Consider the following 27,442-nt stretch of genomic DNA (forward strand, 5'->3'; position numbering starts at 1 on the left):
TTTTTACTGACGTTCACTTTCTAAGTGCTGCCATTAAGCATGGCAGGCTGCTTGCGTAACACCTCCCACAACACATATTCTCCTAAAAATTAAATATTAAAGTTGTGCCATATCTGCTTCTGCTATACTGATGTCCTTTTCATTATGCTATGTTCGTGAACCATCTTCATTAAGGTTTATGATTATATGACAAAACATCTTCAACTTGGCTGAGAACTTTCATTTCGGCTAGAAACACACCTAGTGGTGCTTTCATTGTCGTTATCATTTTTCTTTTAAGAGATGTTGAGATTCCGTACATCTTCCTGCTTTTTTGAAGCCCAATCACCAAGTCCTGCTCTCCCTCAGGAGATCTACCTGCCATTAATCTACTTTTCACCTACCCTAACCTACTCCTAAAGCCTGCCAGTGATTCCTCTATTAACAAAACAGTATTTAGGTATCTATTCCTACATATTTCCCAGCTACAATTCACTCGACTTTATCCAACCATTTTTATCTCTATTTTACTACAATTACACCCATTTGTCATAACCTTTGCCTGATTCAAATGCCTTCGATTCTTCAGCATTTGAGGGATCTAAACGAATCTTAGCAGGTAAGTGTGCTAAGGGGTGAAAGCCTTTATTTTTCTTTTTTTTCAACTAGATACCAAAGGTAAAACTTCTAGTGTTAGGTAATACCATTACCAACAGTACTTCAAGAGTGCAGATCCAGGTGGAAAGAAAGGTTAATATTCTCAAAACTGTTCAAAACAGGGATCCACTGACATGAACTAGACAGGCCAGTGAAGGATGGTAACATTTTGTACAGTAGAAGGGATAATAAAACATGAAAGGCAGCAACTGGCAAGCACGGCAGCAAGGACAGGTTATTCTGCTAATGTGAACTAAGCAGTTGACTTCATACAAGTTCTAAAAAACACCGCCAATAACATCCACTATGTAGCAGGTAAGGAGGAATACACAGAATAGTAAAATAAGGAGACCGTGAACAGCAGAGGTTAGTTAAAAGATGCCAGTTACTCAGTAGACCTACAGCGCTGTAAGAGAAACTTTAAAAAAAAAAAAAAAAAAGAAAATTCATTAAATCAATTTTAAAAAATCCAACCAAAACAAACCCCATACAATGGCATAAAAGGACAGCATGATTCTTCTGTGGATTTTTAAGAGACTTGAAATAGACAGATTTTAGAATATTTTATATATATATATATATTTTTTTTTTTTTAAAGCATAGAAATCGTGGTGTGAAATCTACCCAAAAGAACCACTTGGATACTGAGACCTTGACTACATCTGTCTAGCTGTAATTCGTTAGATGTTTCTGATATGCACATGGGAAAACAAGGAAAGCATCAGTAATTATATCGGGATAGATAAGCTTGTCCAAAAGCTCTGGATTCCATCTGCCCTGCCCTAGGGGTTCAGGTGCATTAGGGAAAGAAACAAAAAGCATAAATGAACTCCAAGTTTTACATCTTTGCAACAGATCTGAGCAACGAAGCCAGAAGAAGATAGCAACCCAGGTAACAGAAATATCCTTGACAGTCCAACAGGTCTAAGTAAAAAAAAAACAACCACAAAACAAACAAACAAAAAAAACAACAAAACCAACACACACACACACCCTCCCAAGGAAGTAACCATGGGATTCTGGAATCCTTTTATTGTATTTAGCATATCACCAAATCTGTGGGAAAAAAGTTTTTTCAAATAGTACAAACTTTGATACATTAAACTTCCCTAAGTATTTCAATAGTAGAAACCACAAGAAATTTTACATTTCACAACCGTGTGAAAATGCACCACAGTGCAAGGACCTGCATGGCAAAGATGTTGCCCTGCCTCATCCTCTAAACTATTCTTGCTGCCAGGTGTCTGGCAGGGTTTAACCACCGCCGGCCGCTCAGCCCCACGCAGCTGCTCGCTCGCAGCCCTGCAGCGGGGTGGGGGAGAGAGTAGGAAGGATAGAAGTAAGAAAACCCATGGGCTGAGAAAAGAACAGTGTAATAATTGAAAAAAGTAGTAACAATATTAATAATTGAAATAATCACAATCATAAACCGTGAAGAAAATGTTTTAAAAAGATAAATACATCAAACCCAAGGTAAACATGTGATGCAAATGAAAAGTAATTGCTCACCACCCACTGCTCACCACCCACAGCCTGTTCCTCAGCAGCAGCCCCCAAACAGCTTTCCCCCACGTTTATACACTGAGCAGATGTCATATGGTCTGGAAAATCCCTTTGGCCAGCTGGGGTCAGCTGTCCCGCCTGTGTCCCCTCCCAGCTCCTTGCGCACCCGCAGCCTCCTCGCTGCTGGGGTGGGGTGAGGAGCTGAGCACTTGGCTCTGCAAGCGCTGCTCGGCCACAACCAAGGCATCAGGGTGTTATCAACATTATTCTCATCCTAAATCCCAAATGCAGCCCTGCACCAGCTACTAGGAAGAAAATTAATTCTATCCCAGCCAAAACCAGGACAAATTACACTGGTTGAGGCCAACTGAGATGTTCAGCATCTTCAAGGAATCTCTCAGTCACCCCCACTTGCTCTGCTTTGGCTGGCACCGCCGATCGGCCTGAGCATGTGCAACCTGGATTCCTTCTGGAAGAAATTCACCCAAAAAGCATGCTCTGCAATGTTCTTCTGTCTAATGACCACTCCAGCCATACTGTAAGACTAAAATTAGCCCAAAGTAGAAGTCCCAAAGCACGCACAGGAGGAACGCCATGTGCTCAGCACCAGCTGTTTTGCTGCACGGATCCGCTCCTACCGTGCCATGACGGTACCGGCCGCTCTCGCCATTGCCCTTGCCAGGGCAGCACTCCACATCTCAGCAGAGCACTTTGTATCTCACACCCAGCTCGCGAGCCCCTCGCCCGCCCCTCTGCAGCACACCCACTAGTAAAGTTCTCTTCTCCGTGACATCTTGAAAGGCTTTGAAGTCGGAGACTGTTTTATTGTCTTTGATGCTAGCACTTCAAAAGATCAGAGCGCTCCTTTTCAAACATCTGCCTCTGAATTAACTGCGGTGCATTTAAGATCAGCTGTCAAGAAGAGCAGCTCCTACCTCAGCACCGTGGCTGCACAGGGCTACCTTTTGGCACAGCGCACCCCCTCAGAAATGCAACCAGGTATTACCTTAGTATCTCCTTTACTGACCCAGAATACAGATGTGTCTTGTCCAGAGCAGTTTCAAGCTTTAAGTGTTTGTGTGTCTCCTGGTTGGTTTTTTTTTGTTTGTTTTCCAAGTAGCAAAGTATAACAAAAGTTACTTTCTTCAAAGATACGCAGGAGAGTTGATGCTTGCAAATAGATCCATCTGCAATGCTTTACTGTTCATTTTCTTTTCAACTTGCAAAAGAATAGGGTTTGAGATTTTGTGGGTGTTTGTTTGGTTATTGTTTTATTTGGTTATCTGGTTTGTTGTTATTTTTGACTACTGCATAATCATATCAGGGTCACTTGGTTTTCAGAATCCTTATCTTCTAACTAAATACAATTTTTAATAGTGCTACTACAATGCAAGAAATGTTTTAAAATGAGTGATTTACATACTTAGTGATTTTACCTTTCTGATCTCAAATAGGTCTGTACTCAAGGAACAAGTGATTCTTAAGCAATTTACAAAGCAGTAGGAGTTGGTGCCCCACTGCTTAAAAGGAGGATTCTCATTTTGGATTTTTCTATATTATTAAAATAAAATATTCCACTTTTAAAGAAAAATTAAAATGGTCAAAAGCTGTGAAATATGAAAATATATTTTCATTTTCCCTGAATAGCAACAAAAGCATTAATTTCAATCTTTTGCTAGTTACATATAACTCTATGCTATCATTTGTACATTTTTCTGTTACATAGTTTATTATTACTCCTGACAGGTAATAAGAGAGACAAAAATACAGTTTAAAGCAATTCGTAGCACTATTAATCAAGAGAGGTAAACTCACAATAACGAAGTAAACCACTGAAGGACAAAGGCTTTGTCACATACTGTTATGTTTGTTGCATTTCAGATAAGATTTTTCATTCAGCGGATTTGTGCGGTTATATTTTCTTCCTTGTAATAGAGATTTTTTAAAAATTTTATGCTTCAATTCCTAAAAATAACTTTATTCTGCTAATGTAGCAATCCACTGTAGAACACGTGAACAAGCAGCCCATCCCCAACATAACAGATTTCAAGGTACATGTAAAGCTCAGAAATGGAAGAGTTAGGAGTTTCATTCACACCAGTGACAATGTCTACACGAGCAGGGCTAGGGCATAACGGAAACTTTCCTACTGAATCAGAATTCACAGTTTCCCTTGGCTGGGAAATATTACCTTCATTCACTGCCTCGACCACCTCGTTCTTCTGCAGGTCTGAAGCAGTTTCACTTCTATTTAAAAAGATCCACGATGTCCACTAAGGTGCCTCCAACTCAGGTATTCAGTAACGCAGAAGTAGAGGAGAGTTACCACGTGCAAAGACGCTTCAAAAGGCTAAGTCTCTTAACCACCTGATAGAAGCAGTGGACTTCCACACATCAGGCTGGGCGCTGCCAGGAGCTTCACCAACAGGAGAAACCAACCTGACAGCTCTTGCAACTCCTGGTTCCTTGGGCCCAGAACAACCACCACCCTGCAGGTCCAGACGCAGAGCCTTTGCTCAGGGTGGATTCCTACAACTCCTTTGACTATATTATATCCAAAGATAAGAGGCTTCGTAGGTCACACAAAGCAGTCCCTAAATAAATTTAGGAATAATTCAAGGAAAAGGAACAATGAATCCTGGCAGATTCTCTTTAACAACAAATGACGTGTTTTATTTTTAAAGCCTGGTGTTGCATTAGCCCCATGTGAGGTAAAGGAACTTAAAGGAACGCTTTACATAAGATAAGCCAAAAATTTACAGTTAGCCCCAAATCTTAACAGTAATGGAATAGTCTTTAGACCAGTCACAATAGTCTAAATCTGTCAATTACTGTGGAAGAAATAAAACCTTTAACATAATACAACTAGCAAGTGTTACATACTCATACACTCAGCGTCCCAGGATCAGCAGCACACAGTCAGGGTCCCAAGTCATTCATCAGGAGCTGTAGGACATTTGACAGTGAGAACTGTTCTTTCTTCTCCCTAGAGTCCACCTAGCGTAATATTACACATTTCCAAAAACAACCTTGCTGTTCTTCAATGCTCTGGCAATTCCACATCGGAGCCAAATAATTATATATCTATAGCGTGTGGTTTACTCGTGTTGCATATTTGTTCTTTCTTCTCCTATTCCTAAATACTTCTTTTGCACTATTCTTTAGGTTGTATTTCTTTAAGGATCAGCCCTCGGCCATGGATGATTCGTTTATACCCACGGGGCATCTGGCATCCAAGATCATAGATTAATTCATTCTACACAAAATAACTACTTATGACTCATTAGCTACAGAAATACATCAAAATCATTATAAACACAGGCGGTACACCGTGCAATTGTACAAAGCTAGGCTGTCATTTGACAGTTGCTGTTATGGCTAAAACAAAGCTTCAGGTAGGGCAAGACAAGCCCAGAAAAATCAGGCTCAGTGAGTCTCCATACTAAGGCCGTGCAGAGTTAATACTAGCAACGACAATTCTGTGCTTAGGTGGTTACAGGGCTATACCAGTAGCTAGGTCACTCTCCAGGGAGGGGGTAATGCTGTCTTGAAACTCCTTAGGCATCAGATAAAATAAAATTTCAGCCTTTCAGATCCCCAAGAGAATACTCTAGAGCATGATATAAAATAGCAGCTCTATTTAGAGCTTCCACGCATCGGACAGTGGCTGCTGCTCAATTGAATGCCATTGGTGTGTTAGATGACGTGGGCTTTGGAGGAATGGGTGGAATTCAGGCAACCCAAAGCTGCATACAGATGGCTGTTTAGCTTAGTAGGACACAGGAGGCTCCAGCCACACTCAGACATTAAGGAAACTTTAAAAGGAACATATGCTAATAAGTTTTTAGCTTCTTCAAGATGCATCGGCTTTTTGGATTACCTTCTTACATACAGGTATCCAAACTCTGCTTATATTCTATTTCAAGCACCAAAACCAGCTCTCCAAATGTCGTGTCAAGATACACAAATTAGGAAGCTGATTTCCCTCAGCTCCTCATGTAGAAGAGAGATCGACAGACTCCTCCAGAGGGTAATTTTGATCATAAGAACTTCTATTTAATTATCATCCAAATACAACTAAAAAGAAAACACACACAAAAAAAATCTGCTTCGCAATTTATTCATTAAGAAGAAACATATAAAAGTGACCATAAAATGGGATACAAATATTTAAACATTTTGAAGAAAACCAAAAAAGGTAAGTTAAGACAAAAATCATTTAATAATTGGGAAGGAACTTTCATTTCCCATCCTTCCACATAAAACAATGTCCCAAAGCAGTAAGTACTAGGTGCAATTACAGTTATCTCTCTCTCCAGGCTACTGAAAGCACTACGTGTCTGTGTCTTCCAGGTAGTGAAGTGCATATTCCTTAGTTTAGGGACAAACTCAGCCAGAGAAGGGAAAAAATGAAAGAAAGAAAAAAATCCCAAACAAACACACACAAAAACCAAAACCAAACCAAAACGAAAAAACACAAGTAACACAGCTGCTCAGTCCTCAGTGAAGTATGCCTCCAGTCCCTCCAGTTCTGCATCATCTGTTGTATTTGAAGAGGTGGGAGTAGTATTCGAATTCATGTTTTCCTGACTATTACTTTTTTGTTGAGAGGTTCCTGAATTACTTAATTCCTTCTTCAGTTCTCTACCACCACTTAACAGCCTTTGACTCTCTGTAAAATACCGATTAGGATGATTCAAAGAAAACCCAATGTCTTCAACCTGCATAGGAAACGAACATTGAGTTATTATATTTATTTTTAAAAGTCATCTTTTTCACACTCAAGCACAAATTAATTAGCAATTTAGTAAGTTCCAACTTTGTTGAAGAAAAACGCATCAGTTTGTAAATACTATCCCAGTAAGTATTAGCATGACACAGACTTACTTTCATCAGAAAATTTCTTCCTTCATGTTAGAAATAAAATTAGTGCTTTGGCATATTCAAACAGTGTTTCACACTGTCTTTGCTGTAGTAAGTAAAAATAACATCCCAAAACATATAAAACACTAGAAGTGAAATGGCATACCTTTACAGATGCAGGACAATTGAACCTACACCTTAAAACAGCATTTCCCTACCCAAAAGAGGGACTGAGACAAGTCTAGACTGCAAACAGCAGTAGAGAGTACTACTAGAAGTTGTAACAACAGTACAGTATAAATCTAGATCTTAAGTATCAGTGTGAAACTGAATGGAAACAGGCAGGTTCACCTACTTCCCTGCTTTCTCCAGCAGGTACAAATGCAACGTTTACAACGCAACAGCCCCATAGATCAAGCTGATCTCTGCTCCATCAGTGCCAGCCAGCATCAGCATCCTGAAACTCAGATGCACAACGAATACAAAAGAACATTTTGTCTTCAGTGGAAAAGAAAACAGAAAACTAGCATAAGGTGCAGCATATTTTTATTGCTCCTTTCTACTTGGCAGGTGCATTCTTTCAGCTCCATAATTATTAGATATATGAACATTCAATTAATGCTCGTCAAATATTTCAAATCAACAAAGCTTTCAGTTTTAAAAGTAAGGTGTTCTTACATGCTCACCACAAGTCTCAGTTACAACCTTTGTATCTCTTCTCAGGGGCTCAGAAGTTGGAAATGCTTACTTTAAAAGGTGCTTCCACCTCCTACTCAGGCAATCTGCACCTTTTATCTGCCTGTCAGTTTATGTGAATACTAAGAACATCGTAAGAAAAATCCTGCTCTTAAAAAATACTGGAAAGGTTCACAAACCTGGGATACAAAAAACCAAGGAAGTCTAAGAGCCATATACTGGTAATTTTCTGCTACCACTATCTCCTCTTTTTCCCAGAAGGGCTGGGCCAATCCAAGCATAACAAGCAACTTTGCACACACACAGTGTCTCATGAGGGTATATACTGTGGCTGATTTAATGTGCCAAAACCCATCAGTTTAAACTTCAGCCACTTGTAAGAAATCATAAAGCAGAGGATCAATGTGTGCTCTAAATGGAATCCTGATTAAACGCATTACCGCTGCCTAGCTTAGCTCCATCAGAAAATGCAGACATGTATAACACAATCTAATTCAGACACGAAGACATTAGCAACTGTAGTAAGTGACCTTGCTTGAAAATCGTAAAAGTAAGTGACAGGCCCAGCACACTAATTTGGTACTCAAAGGCACAAAGAAAAACAAACAAACAAAAATAAACCCCAACAAAAACCCAACCCAAAACCAAACAGAAAAACCAAAGCCACCACTGAATTTCATTTCAGTCTTATGCTCCAATTTCCATTATGTGGGAGCTAAATTACTTCTTTACACCAAAAAGGCTTAAAAAGAAGCGATAACAGTGAAAAGCTGGCTTTCCTCTTAATTAGTTCTGGGTTTTTTTTACTTTAAAATTTCAGCTTTCATCACACCAATTTAAAAGTCGCTTTGTAACTCTTAATTTTGTTCTAAACTGCTCCCTCCCCATGTGGAGCGATCATGGTGCTACAGTAAATGATATCAATTAAGCACATCCCTTTAAAAAAAAATATCCAGTATTCTTGTGATTTGATCACAAAAGACTAAGAAAAACAGGTTTTGCATATGTTTTTAAATAAATTAATCAAAAGTGATTCTTCTGTACAATGAAGTTTGCTATGTGTCGGATCTCGTTTACTTCTTAAAAATTCATATAGATTGTAAAATATCAGTACTCAAGAATAAAGTATTTAGAGATAAATATTAATAAGTAACATCTGTTACAGCTGTATCTGTAAAAAGTAACTAATACAGCAATATTCAGGTAAACAACATTAACATCAGTAGTTCCTTTGGAATATTAGCCAGTTAAGCTTTCTTATTTTTACATAATGCTCAGGGGCTCTTAAAACAATCAGATTTGAAAACACTAATTATTCCTACAGGCATGCTGTCATCACAAGGACCTTTATTTAACCTACTAGTAGTTCACAGCTGATATCATCAATCTGGTTTACTTGACTGCATATATGTAGCCAAGATCTCCAAACTGTTTGGACTAGAAATATTTTTCCCTCTTGAGTTGCCATCCAATTCTACCAACTAAAGTAAAATATAATCTTGCTGCTATTGTGACCATGAAAGGCATTCCTCATTAACGTGACTATTTACTTTGGGTTACGGTTACACTGCTTACATTTTTAGGGTGTCTCATTTCCACTTTATGCAAGTTGCCTTGTGTCCTCACTTCAGTAGAAAGTAAAAACTTATCTATCAACATGAAATAACTTATTGCAAACTCAGGTACAAATATTAGAACATCAAAGAGATATGATGCTTTCCATATGGCTTAAAATCCAAATCTGACCATCAAGAAAGATATTTTGGTAGTGTCTGATTAAGTGCTTACTCTAGTGGCCACATAAGGGTACTTTATTCCTGATTCTTATTAAAATATGATAACGTTTGAAAATATCTACCCTACAGGCCATTCAGTCTTTTATCAAGTCAAAAGACCTTCTTTTCTTCACATATATCAAACAGCTTGTCTTGATCGAATCACATCGTTATTATTTAGAATAGCTTTCCCAAAAATGAGTATGCCCTAATATCCCAGAACTTGAAAAATATGTAAAACTATTCATGCACTATTGTGTTGGTTTTGGCTGGGATGGAGTTAATTTTCTTCACAGGAGCTAGTATGGGGCTATGTTTTGGATTTGTGCTGGAAACAGGGTTGATAGCACAGGGAAGGTTTTGTTACCACTGAGCAGGGCTTACAGAGCCAGGGTCTTTGCGGCTCCTCACCGCACCCCAGCAGCGAGGAGGCTGGGGGTGCACAAGGAGCTGGGAGGGGACACAGCCGGGACAGCTGATCCCAGCCGGCCAAAGGGATATTCCACACCATATGACGTCACGCTGAGCATATGAAGCTGGGGGAGGAAGAAGGAAGTGGGGGACATTCAGAGTGATGGTGTTCGTCTTCTCAAGGAACCACTACACATGATGGAGCCCTGCTCTCCTGGGGATGTCTGAGCACCTGCCTGCGGCGAATGAAGAGACGGGACGCAGCTTGATGCAAGCAAATGTCAATTTATTGTACAGAAGCACGAGTTTTTATACACTTTCAGAAGCTGCGCGTTTTAAACAGATTGGTTCTTGAAGCTAAGCCTTGCATACTAGGCAATCCCTGATTGGTGGTTAACTGCCAGCAATTAACAGCAAGGTGTTACCTTTCCTTGGCGCCATCCGTCCCCCACTCCCCTGTGCTCTGCAAACATGCCTCATCATGTTAATTGTTGTCTAGACAAGCTGGAGCACATTCCCCTCAGCCAACTGATTGCCATGCATGGTCCTAGTTTGCAGACCGCTCCTGCACCTGCCTGCCAGTGGGAGGTGGTGAATGAGTTCCTTGTTCTGCTTTACCTCCGTGTGCAGCTTTTGCTTTCCCTAGTAAAGCTAGATAAAAAAAGTCTCTATCTCAACCCATGAGTTTTCTCACTTATACCGTTCTGAATCTCTCCACCATCCCCCGGGGATGGGGAGCGAGCAAGCAGCTGTGTGGGCTTGGTTGCCAGCTGGGGTTAAGCCACAACAACTATACTTCGTGCTTTCCTTTCCTACACTTATTGAAAGACCTAACAAATTGCTGATGCGCACATTTCCTTAACCCATTAGTTCCTGCCTGAAGACAATGTACTAGACCACATATATCATGGCTGCTTTTGTTGTGTGGTTGTAGGACAGTGAAACCAAAGTCCAAGAGAGGTGTAGTACTGAAACTAGTAAGGCCAGTTTCCACAGAATATTCAGAGAAGCAGCTTTTAGGTAATTTGTGCTATCTGAACCAGTAGCACTGAGATGCAGAGATACACCCTCCAAACCCCTCAAAAAAACTTATCTAAACATTCTCACTTTAGCGCCGCTGGATTTATTGGCATAGTCTCAGTGCCAAGCACTAGACAACTGAAGCAAAGCTGCTGCCAGTGTGAGCATAAGATGCAGTAGAAATGTGAGAGAGGATGATGGGGAGGAAATGCAGAGAGCCCTTAAGCAGAGACAGTGTGCATGCAACTGACCAAGTGAACTTAGAAAAATATCATAATCTTAAGTAAGCCCCCACAACAAAGTCATTCATAGTAGATCTAATCCACACATGCTCTGCAACTTTCAAGAATTATAGGTAACACTAAGAGCTCTGCCCAACATATATCAAACCCTTCCTCGGTAAAATTTTCACATAATTGAAGCTGAAATCGTCCATGTGAGCTAGTCCATTATTTCCAGGAAAATTTTACTTAAGATTGTTAACCTATTTGAAGAAACAGTAACAATGAATGTTATGCTGATTGATTCTTCAGAAATTTCCTTCACTGAAAAGCTCTGCTAGTGATACAGGAAAGCAAGGTTTTGACTGTCTGATTAGTTGTCACCACACCAGCTTCAGAAACACATCTCTTGACCACCCCATGAAAAAAACTACTAAAGCATAGTCATAGGACAGAAAAATCATTCTGAGCACACTGGTAACAACTTTAGCAGCTAAACTCTCCTTAAAACATACCGTCGTAAGCATGTGCTATTCAAACTGCAGAAAGTGCCTTTTTGCATGTTCTGCTTTCTCCCACTGAAGTAAGAGACTTACCAAAAGCAAAGCAGAAAGATTCTTAGTGCAAGCAGCAAAGACAGATACCTGTATTACCACAAGACTGAAAAAAATAATGCTGTTCTGGAATTTGCCATAGAACAATAGAAAGGCAGCTTTCCTAAAACACAACAGCTCTTCACCACCGTGCTGATTTATCCTTTGGTGAATGTTGACCTTGGGTTCTATAGTCATCTTCGACAAATACTGTTTCCACTGACTTAGCCTTACACAGGGCAAGTGTTATCTAAATTTAAATTTGTACGTATTTTTTGTTTTCCTTCCAGAATATTAGGACTGTTTTATCATTTTCTAAGACTGTAAGACAGTGTTCCTCGCAAATTACAACTGCCAAAACAACACTGAGTATGCCTTTGCTATACATTGACACATATGATTGCTGGAAATTTGGGGAGACACACAGTTCCATTTAAATCAAATGTCAAAACCAGTAAGAACGAAAGAAATCAAAGGTAAATGTCTCTGGGTGGGTCATCTAATCCTCATGCTCTCTAATCCTCAGCAAGGCTGTTCCCTAGCCTGCTGTCTGAAAGGGATGGTTCCTTTTTTGAGTTGTGGAGAGAACAAAGGTATAAGAAGGGCTGTGCTTCATTGTTTTTTCTTGATGACAAGCAGTCTTAAACCAATGCAAAAGCTGGTTCTTTAAATTAAGAAATGACATAGGAGGAGGACTGTGGCAATCTTACAGTTTTGTGAAGGATCCTACTTTAACTTTGCCTATGATTAAGCAAATGGGAAAGCTCTGAGAATGTTAATCTATATTTGAAAACTAATCACACATGACTAAAGATGTCCAAAAATATCAAGTGAAAATTAACAATATTAACTATGTATGTGCTGGGAGATTAAAGTTTTCATTACATCTTTTAGCTCCTTTTTGTTTATTTTTCAAGGTATATCTCAAAACATCAAACTTGCATAATGGGTTAAACCCCACAAATTTTATTAAAAACAGGATTCTGAAAAAATTAAATGCCTTGCAATAGATAAAATTCAACAATATTGACCTTTTTAGGAAAAAAGCATAATCTTTTACTACATCTTGTAATGTCTGGGGTATTGACAACATCAATATATAAATGCATAAAACTACAAAATATATGAAATTATTGAAATGGAAAAAAACAAGGCAAGACAGTTAACGATGGATATGAAAACTGCAAATAGCCTCTCAGCTTTATGCATGATTTCCAAGGCCTTCCTCAAGACAAAGACGGTGCCTATAGTCTAATAAAAATCAGTAGCTACTTACATCATGCACGAATTCAAAGTACTTCTGACAGGCCAGCTGGTAATGCATGCCCTTCACCAATTCCAGGATCTGTACAGAAGGAGAAAAATGTAACGGATTCAGAAGTAGCACACGTACGTATTGTTGATACTTACCATGACAAGGTATTTCACAACAGCCTTATATAATAGCTCATGAAAATTTGCAGCACATGACATCTTTGATATCTGCATATCCTACTGGTAACTGACAACATTTAGACAACTATAGCTTAAAATTACCCTGGCTACATTAAAAACAAGATAAAACCACAGGAAGACACACCTAGTCCTTAAAACATAATTTCAATACTCTTAACTTCAAGAATAAGTTGAATCTCTATTTTTGCAATATAATTGTGAAAGTCATTGTCAAACGATATATCATACTGCAATATCTCTTCCATAATTGCAGACATAAATCTAGTAATTCAAGTGGTTGAAGAATGAAGCAATCTAAGACACTATTTGTATTTTTATTTTCCACATTACCAGTTCATGCAGATATAGAATAAAATACTACTGTGTTCCCATCAAGAAAATTTAATGCAAATCCTTTAGACAAGTATCTGTGAGAGGGGAATGCTTTTACCGTCAATCAGATTTGTCCTTTTTGAAATGAAGTTATTTCTAGTCAAGCTCAGCAGAATATGTGAGTGAATAGCCTGTTTTGAACACCTATTAGGAAAATCATGCCATCTTTTGTAAATACAATTTGCTTCCCAATTCTACTTCAGGTAATCTCTTCTGTGCTGCATAAAGTCTCATTCTTATCACCAGAATGCAATGCCAGTTGAAATTTTTTCGTTTGTTCACCTCCCCTCTCCTTTATATAATCAAAATGCATGCTTCCTCTGCTTATCAAACAGAGAAAATTGCTGGAATTAAGAGATAGCCTCAGTGGAAGGAAAAATAGTTTTAAAGAAATGTTAATTTCAAGCCCCTTTCCCAAGGTTGACCTTTGTGTCAAACACAGCGATACGCTCCAGCTTAAATCCCTGCTGTACTCATTATTAAATTTATTGACAGATGTATAAATAAATTACATTTGCTGAATGGATAAAACCAGCAACACACTGCCAAGAAAGTACTTAGCGGCACTGTTTCACTGTAATAGCCCAACTGATTACATTTCTGTCCCTCTTGCCACCTCCTGTTAAATCTTCTGTAAAAGATCAAAGCCAAGGCCAATAGGCGATGAAGTTTGAAATCTTGCACTATCTGTATACATACATGTTTTTTTATTTTCTTCTTCCTCCTTTGAAAATTAACTGAAAAAATCAGCGTCACCTTAAGTAGTTTAGGATTGAAGAAACTCGTCTATTCTAAACACTTCAGTTACATGTTGCCTTATGTTTTCCTGTTTGTTCGTTACAATAAAATCTGTGCCATGCAAAAGAGTGATCCCTATTTTACAGTAAATGCTAACCATGTTGTATGTAAGCACTTTTTTAAAAAGTGTTTTTCATGCAATTTGGAGTAATGATCAGAAGACCTGTAAGTCTGTTGGTTAGTTAAAAGAAACATTCATAATGTTCTGTAGCATTCAGACTTTTCTAATCTGAATTTTCCAGCTGAAATAAGTTAAATAATTTAATCTAGCCCATAAATACTTCGGGTTTTCTCAAAATTATTCTTCATTTAATCAAGATTACACCTAATAAAAATTATATAAATAAAAAGTTCAGGTGCAATAAATAAACAAATAAAGATTCAGGTGCAAAGATATTTTAACTCTCAGAACCTTAAGTGAGCAAACAAAAACTTCAATATGGACAAATTCTGAGTATAAACCACCAAAAGTTCAAAAGTATTGAAGTCCTCTTGTAATTTAAGAGACCTTTTTGAAAAAGCTGATCAGTTAAAAGGCTAGTAGTCATTCTGCGGTTTGTTTCAACTTTTGAATCACTGACCATAGTTATAGCTGCTTTTTGTAGCAAAGATGTCATTACCCAACTGAACCCAACCTGGAAAGTGGAAAAGACAAGGATTATCAAAGCTAGCTTTCGATGTACTAATTCACAACGATTCACAGGATGTAAGACCAAGCTACTGTTGTGTTCTCTGACAGTTCAGCAGAAATATCCCAACTTCAAGTGACAGAAGAGGGATCACGGATCAACACAGCACAGAAGACGACAGAATAAAGAGGCACTTAAAAATAAATTCCAGTTGCGTAGGAGAAATTATTCTGAGCAAATTATTCTGAAACCAAGCCCATTTCAGCCCTTGACCCACCCTTGGGAAAATCTTGACCCACCCTTAAGGTGGAGAAGAGGACTCCATTGAATCAATGCTGCTGACATACGAAAGCTACAATGGTCATGTTATCAGAGCTGGCCTTGAAGGACTTTAAAATCTGTAAGAGCAACCATGTTATTGTGCAGCAGCTGAACCTTCGCTGCCCAGCTACATTGCTGTTTCACCAAGGAAATACTGTCCCACTCCTCCGAGACCCCTCTCAGACCTCTCAGAGACTATTAGGTCACCACATAGATTCTTCTGCTGTACTACTATCAAGACATGTATCTTTGAGAAAAGCTGTTAGAAGGGCCTCTACTAGCATTCTCCACTGAAGTCTGGTAACTAGGTTTTCATGCCGCTTCTTTTCCAGGCATTGAGTGCTCCATAAAACAGATGCCCACCAGAACAGATCAGAGACTTTCATCCAGTTTGTTAAATTTATCAATGTACTTGATTGCACTGGTAGTCATTTTACTTGTGCTCCTTTACCATCTCCACCGCACCACCTCCCCAGCTTTGACTGGTTAGTCAATTTCAGCCAAATTTGACAAGTAGAGATGACAAAGCTATACAGTTCCTACACGTCGGTTAAAAGTTGTGGTTGGGTAGACCATCCAGAACAACATTTGTGGCTCATTCAGCCAAAAGCAGTTGTAACTTAGCTGCTACTCAGAGAGGCAGACAGAAGGCAGCCAAATGATGAGCCTGATATTTAGCACATATGTAAGTTTAAACTGGCCACAGCACAGGGGACCAGGTTCACCTTCTGCATATATGACACGGCTAAGGAATAAGGGGGACATTAAACATATCCAAAGAACAGGTTTAATAGAGTAACTGGCTTTAATAGGGAACAAGTTGCTAAGAGAAAAAACAAGAGAAGGTTAAAAACTGCAATAGGATGGAACTCAACTAGAAAGGAATCCTCTGTGCGAGAGAAACTAACAATCCTCTATTTCAATAAAACAGAATTTTCATTCATAATAAATACTATCTTTCCTACTACATTTATGCACATAATGAAAACAAGCTCACAGCTGTTTTCCAGTAGTGTTACCCAGGAACAGATCTCCACCTAAAACTGCCTTAATTCACAGCAGCAGCTTGTCTCTATATATATTAAAACATTCACACTGAATTGCTTTATTTTGCAATTAAAGGTACATACTCAAGGACTCTTTTTGTTAGTTGTTATGTGCCTTTTCTTTCACTGCCATCTGCAACTTGCTTTTCTGATGCTGCTTTATGGACTACTAATGAGGTCAAGATGATGTTTGGCATCTGTATGCAGCCTCCTGCTTTACAGATCCTCGCATTCAAAGCTAAGATGTAGCACAACAGGGTAGGTTGGTCTCTATGATTATTCACTGTTATTTTCAGTTACTCACAGTTAGATCTATTTGAAAATTGCAGAATTAACGTACGTTTTCAAAATTAAAATCTTTCTACTATAGATTCAGTTAAGTATAACTAATTTCTAACTTTCTTTTTATTTCAGAGGTGACTGAAGATATGACTGGGAGCAACTGCTGGAACGTATCTGAACATATTCCAGTTTTCATCTCTTTCAGGTCACTTTGTCACCATCTCTGCACTGAGTCCTGCCCCAGGACTCCCCAGTGCCCTTTGCCTCCCGGTCAGTACAGCCATCTGTTCTTTCTGCTGCTTTCAGGTATTTCCTTTATATTTAAAACTGATACTGAAGGTTTCATATTCATAATGTATGCATGTATAGCACAATTTTCTCAGATTTGTTTTCCCTGAAGGAAAAAATAGAAAGGCTAGAAAATCATTGTTTCAGCTTTGCCAGAGCTCCTTTTCCTTTTAGACTCTTTGAGTTGCCCTTTGTAGTGAAGAGTAGTTGACCACACAGTGTTTAGCATTTAATATGGTAATATTTAGGGCACCATAACAGACCAATTTCTCCCCTGCAATTTCCATCACACTGTCAAACAACAAAACTTAATTATATTCTAGCACACTTCAAAAAAGTAAAAGGCAGTCATGCTCCAGAAGGTGGTATTTTATTAATGCGTCTTGAAAATACCTGTACTTTTTCCTCCATTTTTCATGTATAGGCTTTCTAGCCTGAAGTTCTTACTTCATGTATGTCAGTAAGAAACTCATTAAACACTTAACAACAGAGTAAGTGAGTATCTGAATGAAAAGAATATGTCAATATGTGCCCACATTTGCTGCAGCAAACCCTGGGCAGCTTATTAAATGAAGACAGATGTTAATTTAAACTGAGTTAATTTTGAAAGGAAACAGCTCTAATGTTAGTTGGTTTTGTTTGCTTGGTTGCGAGCCATTTTTCTAAGTTATATACAGCCATCTGCTGAAAGCCAATGGTGTGAGCATCAAATGGGAGAAGGGTTAATGCACCTGAGTATTCCACTTCTGTTTTCACATAGTTTTAAAATAACGTTATAAAAATGTACATTTTATGATTAGAATTTTTTGGCTATTTCTCAGTGACATGTTTTCATTTAAATGACAAGTCCTGCATGAGTTTACAGCCACCTATTTTAAAGACAGTCATAGCTGATTTTAGATATGACAGATAACCCACATTCCTCTGTTGCAATTTAAGTCAAAGCCTGGATTCTTATGAAGTATGAAAGCAAGCACCTGAAATACTTTAAAAAAATAAAAGTTACAACATGAAAAAAATTTGAAGCATTTGCTTCATATACATTCTAAGTTTGCAACAAAACAGTTTCAAGAACAATGACCTGAAATATTTTTCAGATGTTCGTTCATTGTTTTCCTGTTTTCTCATGCTGAACTGTGTGTTTATCCCTTAGACTTTTCTGTGTGCTTCTTTTTTCCTTCTTCTAAATAATAGTTTCATGAGTAGTTTAATACACTGTAAATTGAAGCTGACGAAGTGTGAAGACACAGCCCCTAATTCTGTCCACTCATTCCTGCCATCTGAAAATGAACCCCATTCCTCCTCACGTTCCCCAAGTAAGCCTATAGTTGGATAGTTTTTTTTAATTATTTTACCACGTAGTCATAAGGCCAGCATAAGGAGAGGAATGGAAACTCAACAGGCAGGGATGAACAAACTACAACTGCCTTCCACACCAGCAGGGCCCATTTATGCTAATTAACTGCAGCTTGAGATTTGAGTAAGGAATTTAAATACTTCTAAATTGGACACACTGAAATTAATGCCATTCACCTCTTTAACAAGAGAGAAAAAATATGCATTTTAACTCTACTTGTCATATTATTTGTTCTAAAAGGCCCATTTGACTGAGCACTGGCACAAGTTGCCCAGTGAGGTTGTGGAGTCTCCACCGTCAAAGACAGTCAGAACCCATCCGGGGACAATCCTGGGCACCCGGCTCTAGACAACCCTTCCTGAGCAGCGGGGCTGGACAAGATAACCTCCAGAGGCACCTTCCAACCTCAGCCACACTGTGATTCAATAATAAATATAGCACCTGACTGTACATTCTTATTACGTCCTTTTGGTAGTTAGAATATCAAATCCAAATTTTAAGAAATACATTTTCCAGTTCAACTATTTACCTTATGTACTTTCTGCTGTGTTCTATGTATAGTAACACCTGTGTACATACACTAGAAGTCTTCTGTATTCTTGGCTTTTTATAATCAAACAGGTTAGCTGTGCTTCTCACTGTTTCTGTATGTCTTGCATTCTATCAAGTTTTCTTTTCCTATGCTGTTTTTTTTTGTTTTACTGTCACAAGCCCATTCATTAATCAACGTCTACACTTTTTTTTCTTACAAGTACTTAAATTGGATTATTGAACAGTCCACTTATTTAATCACATACAGCCTTTTAACATTATAATCTCACCTGACAATAACCTGATATAACTTCTCATTTCTAATACTTGTCTCCACTTACCAACAATAAACTGAAGATTGGGAAAATTTAGTAGTCAGAAATATTGTAACTCAAATTTTTAAAATAATCAGTTTTAAGCCATGTCATGTTAAGATGTCATGTCTTCTTAAGATTTTAAGCCACATCATGTTAATACTTTACAATATTCTACTCACTGATGGTGCAAGCAATGGTAACATCACAGCACAAATAAACACACACTAAAAAATTCAGGTGGGAATTTTAATATCAGAAAAGAAGTCTTAGATCTGGCTAGTTAAATCTGTAATTGTATTGGTTCAGCTTTTATGCAAAAGCAGTCCTACTGAAATGAATAAGCATGTTTGTGCTTGGAAAAAAAAAACCAAATACAAGACAATTACACAAGGCACATATTTTAGCTGGGAAACCACACAAGTGTAGTGTCAAGATACAGGGTCTACAGAGTAACTTAGAGAAAGTATAATGTCAGATAAAATAGGGAAGACATACTCCTCAGCACACAACTATTATTCTCAAAATTATGGAAAGGCTGAATGTTGTCTCCTATCACTAAATGTTCCTCATCTATAGAAAATACGTGGAAACTTTCAGCACACGAATCTACACCAGAGTGTCAGAAAGATTTATTTTGAATAATCTTACTTCTGAGACTTTCACACTATATACTTTGAAAGACTTAATCATTTTAAAGCATTTACACGTTTTGATGTAATAAAGACAATAACTATCTGAGGGATTTTGGACAGTGAACAAGGTGTCTTGGCCACCAGTTCAGAAATCTGAATGCCCATTTCTGGATTCAAGGTCCAATGCTTCTATAAATTTCCTGGCAGAAAATGTGTAAGGGTACCTGTCCTGGTTTCAGCTGGGATGGAGTTAATTTTCTTCTTAGTAGTTGGTACAGTGTTGTGTTTCGGCTCTGATGTGAGAACAATGTTGATAGCACACTGATGTTTTTAGTTGTTGCTGGGTGATGTTTATACTGAATCAAGGACTTTTCAGTTCCTTGGGCCCTGCCAGCCAGAGGGCTGAAGGGACATGGGAAACTGGGAGGGGACACAGCCAGGACAGGTGACCTGAACCAGCCAAAGAGATATTCCATACCATATGACGTCATGCTGAGTATATAAGCTGGGGGAAGGAGGAGGAAGCTGGCGACATCCGGCATTATGGTGTTTGTCTTCCCCAGTAACCATTACGCGTGCTGGAGCCCGGCTTCCCTGGGGATGGCCGAACACCTGCCTGCCCGTGGGAAGTGGTGAACGAATTCCTTGTTTTGCTTCACTTGCATACGTGGCTTTTGCCTTACCTATGAAATTGTTCTTATCTCAACCCTCAAGTTTCACATTCCTTTCTGATTCTCCATCCCATCGCTCTGGGTGAGGGGGAGTGAATAAGTGGCTGCGTGGTGCTTGGTTGCCGGCCGGGGTTAAACCACGACAGCACCCTATTTTATAATTTGAGATTTAACTGGTTAATTTGGGGTAGAATTCTTTCCCCAGTAAAAGCTCACAAAATGTCCAACAAAGGAAGGTCTTCCTTTCTCCTATGAACCCAAAAGCAAAAGGTGTACTCCTTATCTCACAAGTATGAAGGACAGCCCTAGAAACAGAAGGCTGAAAACAGCAGTGGAAAACTAACCATCTTGGGTAAAACCACAACCGTATGGGCTGGACACTAGCCCACATTCTGGCTCACATAATAGCCATGAGGAAGAAGCTTTATAAACAAGAAAGGAGCTTGTTCATGGGCTTGAAGGGAAGACAGGAGTACTCTAAGCCAACAGATTACAAACAATTTATAACCACGTAGCTAAATCCAAAATAAACATTTGGAAAACTATGCATCATTCACACAAAAATGGACAGGTCTGAAATTAAAAATTTTGAGCATAAGTCCAGTACTTGAGAGGCTAAAGAAAAGCTCCATATTTTTCAAATCCAATAAATATCCCAAAATAAACAAGGTAAAAACACTGAAAAAGATTGAAAATAACATTAATAGACGTATCTTGATAACGTCAGATGGAAGCATGCTCTTGCTGTTAAAAAAAAAATAATAAAATAAACATTTGACCACAGAAGAATGTAGTTTACCGCAGAGAACCAACTACAACCTATACTGGAAAAAAGAGAGTCTCAAGGACAACTGAAGTACTTGATCGAAGTCCCAACAATAACTTGCAGGAACCTCAATGTTCCTCAAAAAATGGCCTCAGGTTCTGAATGGACAGACAGGGCAAGCCTGAAACCAGACCTGAAATCAAGGTGGAGCACAAGGTGATTTGTAAAGAATGCACAGAAACAGATGGCATAAACAGCAAACACAGCAAGGGAAACGCATACAAACCAAGCAGTTGCTGCTTGCAATTCTTTTCTGCAACAACCAAATCCACCTGAAGCAACTGCCAATCAACTAAGACAGTGGCCTGGATTTCATGACTCAAGGACCTCCTGAGATAACCTGTGAAAGTTATGGGAGAACTAGGAAAAAGAATTACTCATGTGAGTAATCCAAATTTTCTGATGGTCTAAAGCACTGTAAACTAACCTCATGGAAGATAAACCACCACCACTCAAACATCTATATCCCCTTGATGAATACAATATATTCAGAAATAAGCCATGCATTTTGTGCTGACAGCTGGCACAAAGACTATTGAAGAGAAACACATAAAACATCAAAAAAAGCATTGCCCCATGAGACCCCCCTGGACTCTCATCAGCAAAAAAAAAAAAAAAAAAAAAAAAAAAAAAATTCCTCAAGGTTAGTTTGTCAGCAGGACCTTGATGAATATTAAAAAAATGTTGTGAACAAATGGAAAGGAAACAGCCTCAAACAGTAACAGTTCTGATTCAGATCACTGCTTATGAACTGCAGATAAGGGTTCAACAGATGCTATGAAAAAACAAGAGTCCCCCGAACAAGAAACACAGGCTTCCAGGCACTGCTGATAGAGACATGTTCTAAGTCTGCACCAAACTCAGACTTGCGTATCTGCATTCACACTTGCAGAAATTGTACCCCAAATGAAACAGATTTAAAGTAGCCACGCAAAGTAAAATCCTTAGTGCGGGGCCTGAGTTGCCACCGCTTCTCTGGACCCTCTGGCCAGGACAGCATCAACATCCTGATTGATGCTTCTGGGAGGTCTGATGAGCTTCCAGTCAATCTCTGTTTCACAATGAGAATTTAATCTTAGTAAGGAATAGAAACCGTTGACCTTTGAAACCTTTAAAGTGGACTTCGTAGCTTAGGAGAGAAAAAAAATTATTACTGCTTATCTGAAGAAAGCAGCATGATGTACTCTCACAAATACCATTTGTCCAGAAGAATACCCTGGAATATCTAGCTCAGCAAAAACTATGGACTATACAGAAGTTTCAACAAGAACAAAACACTTGCTGAGCACACAAACACAATTGTAGGTGTGAGCTCTGAAGATCTCATGATCTTGGGCACAGATATGCTCCTTGAGACCTAGCATGAAGAGGTCTTTTAAAAACCTCATTCATTTCCATTACAATGGCTATGTAACAGATTCACACATTGTCAGATAATTGTAGGAAAAAATCTAGGGCAGAAACCTTCTACCCAAGAGGTCTCCTAGTTATAGATACATGCTTATAGGATACAAGGAATCTGTAGCCCTGAAAACACTTAGTCTAGGTGAAAAATATACTACTAAATAAAACCAAGATTAATCACCCAGAATTTACACAGCGCTATAAGCAAAAACCTACGGTTCATTTTAAGAACTAGTATTATCTCCAAACGGATAGAATTGGTGAGTTAAAAAAGAAAGAAAAAAAGAAGGATTCTACTGCTCTGTTGCAATTACTGTCAACTGAAGGTCATAATCCTAGAAAGGCAGAAAGAAAGCAAGTGCCTGTTAGTTCAAAAAATTAATGAATGGCTAAGTTGATATGCTGCTGGGAGAGTGGGTTCTCAGAGAGGAAATGCCATAGCTAAACTTTTGGAAAAAAGCAATAAAAACAATCATTTATGTCTGAAGGGGAAGGATTTTATGCAGCCAGTTGTTAGCTGAGTCAGTTCAGAAAGTCCTATCTTCTCAAGTCCAGGAAAATACTATAAATTATAGGTAAAAAAATCACTTATTAGGAGGATAGCAAACTTGACATATACAAACTAAAAAAAGAGTACACCAGGACGGAAATTTTGCCCAGCAGATTGTTTCCTGATAATAATCAAAGGTACCCTCTTAAGAAATGAGCAGGAATACTCTATTTTTCAAAGTCAAACATGAAGTACTTCAAACAGGATTGGACAGTAAATTTGACCAGATTCTAGAATCAGAATGTCTTGACACCATGATCAAATCCCGGGATCCCACAGTGAAGCAGCCTGATCCCAAGCCATCTTTAATTTTTTTTGTGCAGCAGGAGCATTCTTGCTGAAGAAGAGTATCAGGGGAAAAGCACAGAATAACTTTCCCCATTAGAGAAGCTGACAGCAGTCCCACAACCTATCCATCCCAGGAACAGAAATATCAGCACTTCGTTAGATTCTAAGATGGACAGTTCCATTTTGGAGTGCCTCATTGATGAAAGGTGACTTCTAAAATACCATTCCACAGTTTGCAGTCCATTAAATATGTAAATCTATGTACTCACATATATGTTTGCTTTCACTGCTCAGTTCATTACTTTCACAGATCCTGTAGTATTTTATTTCGCTGATACAGAACTTGTTAGTGTTATAATTTGGTATATTAGATATATAAAATACATTAAACACCAAGTTATAATATATATATATATTTATAGACACATACAAAAATATAACTTGGTGTACATAACACATACAATATAACTTGGTAGTGATATATCTGCTGTAAGCAGGGAGGGCTGAAATGATTAATTGATTCAGGAACAGAAGGTCCACTGCGTTACCTTTTAATGTGATTTCCAGAACACTGTAATTTGCACTCAACAGGGACTGCAAGTCTTGAGATTTCATTTGAATTCCTTAAAGCACCTCCTTAGCCACAGAGAAGCATGCATCACTACTAACCTGGAAAGCAAAAGTCTACTGTTCACATGATCTGACACCTGCTGCCACTGCAGGGAGTCTCATAACTCCCTCGGAATCATCCATTAAGAAGCAAGCTCAGAAACAGTTGAGCAAACAACAGCTGGTTCTAGTTACTTTTGCACAGATTTCATATAGAGGCTTGTAAAATGTCCCAAACTGAATATTCAAACCATCAAACATGAACCTGCTAGCTAGCTGCAACTGGTATGGACTGGCTCTAAATTTGGTAACATTTGGACTAAACAGAAGTGACATGTTCTGATCGTCCCATTAATAGAGAGACATGACACAGAACTACCAGTTAGGAACCTGACCACAGGTTTTGCAGATAGATTATTTAGATGAAGAAAAATAGGGGCTTGGAGCACAGAACAATGAGGGTGAAGATCCTGGGAAGCTGAGGATGATCCTGGAGATCAGAGATGAATGGAGGTGAATGCTGGAAAATGCCTTGGGACACCAGCCTGTAATGCCTGAGACTGTTAACTGCAAGCAGCTGCAAAGCATGCGGTGGCATGACTTTCTGCCCCAATTTCCCAGACTGGTAGTGATTCCCTTGCCAGGAAGGAAAGTTGAGACCTCAGCAAACACACCACCAGAGCAGGGAGCAAATGAGGGACTGTACGAGACAATCAAGCAGAGGTATAGTTCTATTCTCCTTGATTCTTACAACAAACATACAAACAAAAAAGAAACAAAACCAAAACCAAACCAGTATCCAGATCCACTACAAGCTGTCATTCCCCGTCTCACCCATGACACACATTTGTTGATGATTCAACTACTTTGTCTTTCATTAAGTGTATATGAGACTTCCACTCATTGCAGGCAGCTCAGAGTCCTGGAAAACTGATGTAAAATGCCTGCTCCTTTTGTTTGCTGCCCTGTGCACATGGCCACTTAATTGTCCCCTCAGTCCAGAACAAGGCATTCATCTCTACCATAAACCAGGCAGAGAGAACCGAATGTCAGTCTTGAGGCCCAGAGTTGTGCAAAGCAACAACATCAGAGGCTTCGAAAGACTGTCAAACCCCCCACCACTGATAACCGTTCACTAAGCTGAAGGAAAAACAACATCTCTGATACTCAGCAACTACCACCAGCATCAGAGAAGACTCTAAAAGGCCACAGTCTGGACTGAAGGATCCTGAACTGTTATTAGTCATGCAAATGTTATTGGACCATGAAAACATAGCAACAAGCAGTGGAGCAGTAAGATCTGTACGATATCTTGGAGACAGATGTCTCTTCCTCTTATCCTACTGAGTATTTCAAAGACTGATGCAAAATATCAGTTTCTGAAAACCCAGCCATAGCCAACTTCTTTTTTATTTGTATTATTATTTATTTATTAGCAGCAGCAGCTTTTGAGTGGAGGCTCATTTGTCTTGGGTTTAGTTACTACTACTACCACCACTATTATTATGACTATTAGTACTACCGCTATTATTATTATTATCATTATTATCGTTATTATTAATAATAATATTACAATTATTCAGGTGGAAGGTGTTTTGTTTTGGATTTAGTTTGGTTTAACACTAGGAGCAGCCACTGCAAAGCCCTGTACCCCAACTGTACTTAAACTGACACCACAAAATCCGTGAACAGGATGGCATCCACATCTGGGCAAAGATGACAGTGATGGAGACTGTTTTTCTTAATCACTTTTGATAAGAAAATTTAAGATTCCTAGTGCATTGCAGTCCTACTTTACAAGGGGAAAAAAAAACCAAACACACAAACACAGATACCAAAAACAAAATCCAATTCACATCAAGTAAGGAACTATGTTAAATATAAAGATACTGCCCTACTGTGCAAATTCACTGAAGGAGTAACCTCTACTAAATCCTACCCACACATAGCAAGGCAGCTAAAACAGTAAATACTCACCAATCTTTCCAATGATTAGCAGGATAAAAATCCTAGAGTAGCATCAATTTTTGATGCATATAGAAAGGAAAAAAGCCAAAGGAAAGTATCTCTAGTGTCTATCAGATACACGGAAGACAGCCAAATGCTTATTCATATCAACCAGGAGAAAAGAAGAAAAAACAAAAGAAACAACATTCCTAGGAAAAAGTCTGGGTATTTCAAGAATTTGTCAAGAATTATCATGAATGAACAATAAACACTCTAAAACTATTCTCTTTTATTTTTTTTGTTTTAATTCTACTTGTTCTTTCCAAGGGAGACTAGTTTAAGTGGAACTTTCACGTTCTTTTCTATCTAGTTCAACATTCTGTTGATGCCTGACAAGCAACGGTGACATTCCACACAAACTAACGATGACAACTTCAAGCAGGTTTTTCCTACAGACCTAAAGCAGATTTCACGACTCTCTGCTGAACTGTATCAGCTTAACTCTAACCACTACAACTTCCTCCAACGAAAACAATGTCACCCTTTTATAGTCTTAACCGCTTGCTACATCAAGCAATGCCAGTCACATTCCTTCCGTATACCTCTCAAAAATTTCCAATTCCTGCCTTGTCCTTGCTATATAAGATAGGTTTTGAGTTTAGTGTTACCTTTTAAAAAGCTACTAAAAAATCTCTGCTTAATTTCACTAGGTATTTGATGTGCTTTTGTTTAGGGGAAGTTAGCACAATGGATTATTTAAAAATGTACGGGTTTAGAAGTTTATTACAGTAAATAATCACTTATGTCTACTGACTACACAGTGGAGTCTTTGACAAGTCACTGCAAAAACAAAAATAAGATTTTCTAAAACACTACCAGATTCAAACATTTGTTTTATCACAGTGCAGTAAAATGAAGTAAAACAAAATTCTGTATTGCATTGACTATAGCAATAAACTGACTCATGATACTAAGCAATAAAAGGTAATGAAAATAATCAACATATCAGTGGGAGCACTGGAGCCAGTAAGTCAATATTCTGGCTTAAACCTTTTATTAGGAGAGATACTTCACGATACACACTGACAAATCACATACAGCATTCCTACACAAAGAGAAAGTAAAATTGAAAAGCAGTGCCTTATTAATGAAAGCACCAAACAAAATATGCCTTACCTGAGTTATTCCACTGGGAGGAACCTTGTATGACTGCAGCTTCTGCCTCAACAGCTCAGGAACACAGTGGCGGAATGGGCACCCTGGCAGTAAAAAACAAGCAAGCTCACAAACAAGGCTGTTTACCCAGGAGTTAGTGCAGTAAGGCACTCAAGAGACTAGCTAAGCTCTTCCTAATTATCTAACAGCTTATCAATATGAAAGTTAATTGCCCACATGTACAAT

General features: G+C 38.6%; 1 protein-coding gene across 1 annotated transcript in view; it reads right to left on the reverse strand.

Annotated features, from left to right (window-relative positions):
* Nucleotides 1-6,243: 6,243 nt before the first annotated feature.
* PRIM2 (DNA primase subunit 2) overlaps nt 6,244-27,442 on the reverse strand; it is a 125,620-nt gene continuing 104,421 nt past the window's right edge. The window contains exons 12-14 of the mRNA XM_080389902.1: nt 27,218-27,300; nt 12,995-13,063; nt 6,244-6,860 (exon numbers count right to left, since the gene is read on the reverse strand). Coding sequence (XP_080246028.1) covers nt 6,633-6,860; nt 12,995-13,063; nt 27,218-27,300 — 380 coding nt within the window. The 3' untranslated portion in view covers nt 6,244-6,632. The remainder of the gene's footprint in view (nt 6,861-12,994; nt 13,064-27,217; nt 27,301-27,442) is intronic.

This window comes from Falco punctatus (genome assembly GCF_963210335.1).
Source record: "Falco punctatus genome assembly, chromosome: 5".
Taxonomy (NCBI): domain Eukaryota; kingdom Metazoa; phylum Chordata; class Aves; order Falconiformes; family Falconidae; genus Falco; species Falco punctatus.